We start from the raw sequence: 6249 nt of genomic DNA on the forward strand, positions 1-6249 counted from the left end.
GATCTTGCAACTGTTGGGTTTTGGCTTTGATGCGCTCCATCCGCTTCACCTTATCAACCTCAAGATTGTTGGCCTCTTGGACAGAGTTCGTTGGTAAGCCTAACCATCTGATTTCCTTCTTCTCCTTGCTGATAATATTCATGGCCATCAAGACATTGAGCGCATCGTACACCCGTCGGCGAATGTTTTTCTGGTCATATTGTTGATCTGTTGGCGAAGTACAACGGGGATCCGTGAGTTCAGCCACAAGCTCATCGGCCACTTCGTTGTAGGAAGTCGTACCTTTGGCTTGGACTTTTTCGCACACCTAAAGCAATCACGGATAAGTCATTTGCACTCAAGACCCCCTTGAAATGGCTTTACATTAGGGCTTGATGTCGAGTTCAAGAAACCAGACTAGAACATACCTTCATGGAGAAATGACGCAGCCCTTTGCCCCCCTTTTCGGTCTTCTTACGTTTCGCGTCCGAAAAGGCGTCAAAGTCAATGTCATTTCTTTTGCGACTGCCCGACCCGGGCGTGTCCGCTCCTCCATTTCCCGGCGTGCCATAGCCTAGGACGTTGTTCAGGGTTAGATTGTCCCGCGACCCGTGGGACGTGATCATCGAGGTGGGGGCGTTGACTTGCGTGGGCGTACTTTGAACCAGACTCAGGCCGCTCAGATTGGCGGAAGAGGCAATCTTGACTACCTTTACATTGGGACCGAAGCCCAAGCCGGACATTTTGGCCTTCATTGGACTGATGGTCAACTTGCCGGGATTGGCATGGGCACCACTGGCGTACAACATGGTGCTTTCTGTCGAGTCAAACATGGCTATTAGTCTTAAAACAAATGACCTCTCATGGCAATCAAGTTCGTTGGCCTAGATATTTCTGAGATGTACCGGGTGTCGAGGATAAGATTGGACACACATTTTTTTTCTTCTAAAATCCTTGAAACCTTCCAAGGTTGCGTGAGTTTTTTAAAATCATTTTTATCATTGTCCCCTCTTTTCATTTATGTAAACAAAAAATAAATCAAAGCCTAAAATTGATGAAAGCAAAAAGAGAATTCATAGCAGCTTTGCTGTGTGTGGGATACACTTCTACAGAAGTAAGTTTGAACCTTAAATTGGCCCACCAGACTATTTCCGATGTCAAAAACTATCTTGATTGGCAAGCTGACTCTCATCCCCATCCTAAGAAAGGAAGAACACCAGGAGTTAGAACTACAAGAGTGGTAGCTGGAATACAAAGATGCATCAAGGCAGTTCCAAAAAAATCAATGCGTCGCATTGCATTGGACCTCCAATCTGGTTCCAGAGGGATTCAGACTAAATGCAGATGCCTACATTGAGGATTTCAAGTCTACAGTGATAACCTGGATGAGAAAAGTAGCATAAAACCAGCCTGTTGTCTTTCAACAAGACTATGCTCCTGCTCATTCAGCCAAAAAGACAATCTCCTATTTGGCTAATGAGGGAATCCTGTTTTGGAGGCCTAAACTATGGCCCCCAAATGCACCAGATCTTAAAACTCTGGCCTTTGCTGCGTCGTCCTTTGTTGAGAAAGAAGCTTGCAAAGAAAGGCCCCCTTCAGCTAAAAATCTAGGCAGCCAATTTGAAGCACCATGGAAAAAATCTCTCCAACCAAAATCCGCACTTTTTTTTCCATTTTCGGACCAGATTGGCTAAAGCCATTGCTTTAAAAGGATCCTATTTCGAAAGCTAAGCTTTAAATAAAAAATATCTAAAAAAAAAAATAAAAATCACGTATATTTAACATAGTCATTCTAACATTATGTGGTAGAATTTTAGTTCTCAAAATTATCTTCTAAAAAAATTTTAATGCTTTTAAGTGAAAGTGATAAATTTGTCTAATCTTATCCTCGACACGCGATAGTCGGCAGTGCCATCGAGTTGAATGCAATGAAAAGTATGAAGGGGCCCCACCCACCGGGGTATTTTGGCGAAAAGAGTACAAAACTAGCATGTTATGATAACCGATGGTCTTAATCAAGTAATACAGGGTGCGTGAGCAACATCTGAACACTTTTTATTACCAAATTTTAGTTTCCCGCTTTCTAGGATAGCTCGAGACCGACCGTTTCTTTTCTTGGAAAGGGGATAAACTCGCCTTTTTGATACCATTGAAAATGGAGTCTGAATTGGCCAAGAAGCATTAAAATTCCAAGGGATTAAATGACCTATCGTCGTGCTTCGCTAGGATATTGACTGTGGTAAAGAACCCACGACTGTCAATCCCGGCGGAGGGAATCGAGCTCAAGGTGACCTCTTCCGCTTGACGGAGGGTTACCCGGGGCAACGTCGGCCCCCATCAAGCCCATCATGCCGGAGCACCTTATCCCAGCTAGCTTTTGACTGCATCTTAACCAAGGTACGATTTGGGTCGGAGGGGGCTGACTTTCAGCGGCAACCCTAGTTACAGACAGGGCCAAAGCCCGCCTGTAATTGCCGTCAGTCAGGAACTGATCGTGGGCAGCCTCGAGTTTAGGTCCGAATGAAGGAGCTGTCACCCGGGGAGGATGGGCCTAGATGCGGGGAGGGGGGACTGCGTACAGTAAGGCCGAAACCTACCCGTCACGTGAGTGGAAGTGGACGGCGTTAACGGGTGGGGGGACTGAGCGGCACTGGTGGTGTGGATAGGAATGGCGATAATTTGACGCACGCCGGTTTGCGGGTGCGTTTGCACGGCCTGTATTTTGATGGTGTGGCCGCCACCCCCGGTAGCACCCAACACGCCGCCCCCTTGACTCTGTTGAAGGCGTTGTAGCAATTGCGTAGCCTGGGCACTACTCAATACCGTGGTGGTGGTGGTCCCACTGCCCGAGCTGGCCGCCGCCATCACCAAAGTGGTGGCCGTGGTGGGCACGGCCGCCGGTGCCGCGCCATGGGTGACATTGGAGGTAGCACCCGACATGGGCCCTGCCCCGAGCGACAGAGGGGAGGAGGCAGAGGCTGGGCGGGACAGGCACTCCCACACTGGGGTAGGCAAGGCCGGACCACGAAGCGGTGACTGCGCGATTTCACCCACAACAACGCTCAAAGGGCCAAAAGGCGGGCCCACCAGACACAGGCTGGAAAACAAGCACGACTCGAGCACCCCGGATTGGCGTGGCCGGGCCGGACTAGGAGATGAGGGCGGGATTCAGCCGCACCGATTGATGGCTGGATTCATGGTGGGTAGGTGGGCGGTTTCAGTCCCCGACCGACAACCCTTGGGCGGCTGGCTAGCCTCGCTCTCTCAATCCCGGGATTCGTGCGGGCTCTGGATTTGGGGCTTGGGATTCCGGACCGGGATTCAGGTGTGCAATGTCCGAGCACTGTTTGACTGCTTGATGGGGTGAGGGGCGATGGGCGGTGCGAACTAACAACCCGAACGTCGGCCTACAAGCAAGCACAAGCTCGGCTCAAGCACCACGACCACGAAGCCAGCCACGAGAAAACTCAAGGATTGCAAGAACGACGAACCAACGAACGAACGAACAAACCAAGCCAAAACGCGGTCAAACCGACTTTCAGAGTCGGATTTGGGTACTTTGGTTGCGTGATTTTCGATGGGCAGTGTTGCGTTGAACGGACTCGTCAAATGCTATGGCTCTGTAGTTACAAGAGTACGACATTGAGCTCAGGGTACCATTGCAATTGAGTTTTGAACCTTCAATCCTGTTCCAAAACAATGCGTTCTTCAAATGCGTCCCATATCCAAACCAAACTCATTAAGAAAAAAATATGTGGTTCTAGGAGTCATACACGGCTTTAGCTACCCTTCAGGTACCCTTAAACCTACTTTGAACTAGTCAGATACCATTTAGATGGCTGATTTCTACATTTTTGATTGAAAAACACATAATTAGAATCTGGTATTGCTGTGAATGCAATTATTGATGCCTCCAAAGTAATTTCAGTCTTAGAACTACCCCTTAAGGCACAAAGATGTGTTTAGTTTGGCTTGGGACGCATTTAAACTCTTTGTTTTGGAGCAAAAATGAAGGTTCAAACTTCAACCGCTATGGTGCACTGACCTCACTGTCGTACTATTCTAAATACAGAGCACTAATCAAACACTGAGAAATGCCAAGAAAATCATGGGGCTTTTTTACCACCACCTGATATGCAACCTATTTTAGTCTGGGTTGGTTATATGAGAAGGAATTGTGTATAATGGTATTAAAACTATGTTGGGCCAGTATTAGGATAGGTGAAGTAATGGTGCGTCTACACCAGAAACATTCTGTTGCTAAGTTTGCCTAACAATTTCGGAAATGTTTGGTATTTGACAAACAGTTCATCTCTGAGCCGTCTACATGTGAAACTACCCAATCAAAACGGTTTGACAAATATTTTGATGTAGATTTCTAATCAGTCCGGAGAAAGGTGTTATGTTGGTTGGTTAATCGATCAATCGATCATCATTCAATCCTTGATAGGGGATGGAAGTGGGACTACTGAATCAAAAGGGGATGGGATGACATCTGATGACTTTGAACAGTTATTGACAATTCCAGGCCCCTTTAAACTCTACGTTGGGGTTATTCTGTGCCAAAATGAACCACAATCAATACAATTTTCTTTGTTATAAACCATCATGGATCAAAAGAGTTAAGTTCCATAATTACTGAAAATGGACACCTTCGTTGGAAGGGCTGGGGAGGATGCTGTTGTCCATGAAATATTTGCTCTTTGGCAAACAAACTTTAAACATGTTCAAATCTTCATGAAAATGTCAGGGAGGTGGAAAAAGAGAACCCATACATTGGCTTCATGACTACGATTTGTTACTTTGTTTTCAGCTTGGCACAACAGACCATAGTAGGTGCCTAAAACCAAGCGAAAAAGATGGCATTAGAGTTTCCATCCAACGTAATGCCACGTTTTTTAAATCACGCAACTAAAGTACCAAAATCGGGCTCTGAAAGTCCGTTTGAAAAACGCGGCCAATGCCTCGAGTGTGACCAGATCCAATGGACAAGCAGCACCCACCTACGAGCATCGCCCCTCTAGGGCAATCAATCTAACGGACACACAAGCAGCGGGGGAAGAAGCATCGGTGTGATGCGTGAATACGGAATAGAACCCCCCACAACAATAGGAAAAGGTAAAAAGCAAATCTAAACTGACCTCTAATGATTCATATTTTCAAAGCCTTTTGAAGGATAGGAGTCCTTATCATTGCTTGATGGACATTAGTTGGCCCCAGGCAGTAAGCCGACCCTAGATACAAATGGAAAGGGCTAAAAATACGAGTATTAATTAATCCGGCATGATTAGAGGGAAAATGGGGTTATCAAAACACTTCAACTGGATACGGTTCTTTTTCAATAAATGAATTTCAACCATTCCAAGGTTGAAATTCAATTCTTGAGAATTGTTATTTAAAAATGCCTTTTGCGCCAGCAAAGCAGTTTTTCACTTTTTTAAACCACTAGAGCACAGCGAGCAACGCATGTGCAAATGTGACAGCGCTTGTGGAGGCACCTTTGGCGCCTCGTTCAACGAGACTATGGGCTTCATTATAAAAGTCTCATTCAATGAGACTTTTGACTCCTCTACTCTTTTTCTTAATTTTTGTTTTGGTATTTCATAAAACAAAATTTGATTTAAAGATAAGAATACAAAAACAAAAGGAACAACTATGGTGAGCAATGCCCAAAGTTTTACTTCTGCTTTTGGAAATGCTTTAAAAACCGTAAAAAATCGTACTTATGAATCAATTGATAAACTAGGATATGATGTCTTTTATAATGATCCTAGAAAAACAAGAGCCAAGCTTTTTTAAAAATAAGCAAAAGAAATCTAATCAACAAAAACAAATATATGAAAAACAAATAGAAAAACAAAATATATTTCAACAATTACGAGACCAAGCTAAAGAGAGAAAAAATGAAGCTCGTGAAGTTCTGAAAAATAGACCTCAACAACTTCCATTCCAAAAACGAAGAAAGGAAAAGGTAGATGAGATATACATGGGCACAACGCTACATTTAAAACTTGATGATATTAAAAATACTACTGATAATTACAAAAAGGACTTGGAATTACTCATTTCAGAACCAAGTATTTCAGAAGCATTTACAAAATATTTTGATCGACATGGTGCTTTAAAGTGTTTAATATCAATTTGTGTTAGATTTTATAATTTTATAGAACTGACTATAATCCAAAAAAATATAGTAGCCTTTTTTTGAGAGATGGATTCATGCTGTTAATAATAAAAGAATCAATAATCAAATCGCTAATCGAGTAGTGA

The 6249-nt window shown here is 44.2% G+C and overlaps 1 protein-coding gene across 1 annotated transcript in view; it reads right to left on the minus strand.

The window, feature by feature from the left end:
- LOC131879362 (transcription factor Dp-1-like) overlaps positions 1–3524 on the minus strand; it is a gene marked incomplete in the record, with an annotated part of 4377 nt that extends 853 nt beyond the window's left edge. The window contains 3 exon segments of the mRNA XM_059225663.1: positions 1–307; positions 408–796; positions 2577–3524. Coding sequence (XP_059081646.1) covers positions 1–307; positions 408–796; positions 2577–2919 — 1039 coding nt within the window.
- Positions 3525–6249: the final 2725 nt, after the last annotated feature.

The sequence above is a fragment of the Tigriopus californicus genome, chromosome 4 (assembly GCF_007210705.1).
Source record: "Tigriopus californicus strain San Diego chromosome 4, Tcal_SD_v2.1, whole genome shotgun sequence".
Classification (NCBI taxonomy): domain Eukaryota; kingdom Metazoa; phylum Arthropoda; class Copepoda; order Harpacticoida; family Harpacticidae; genus Tigriopus; species Tigriopus californicus.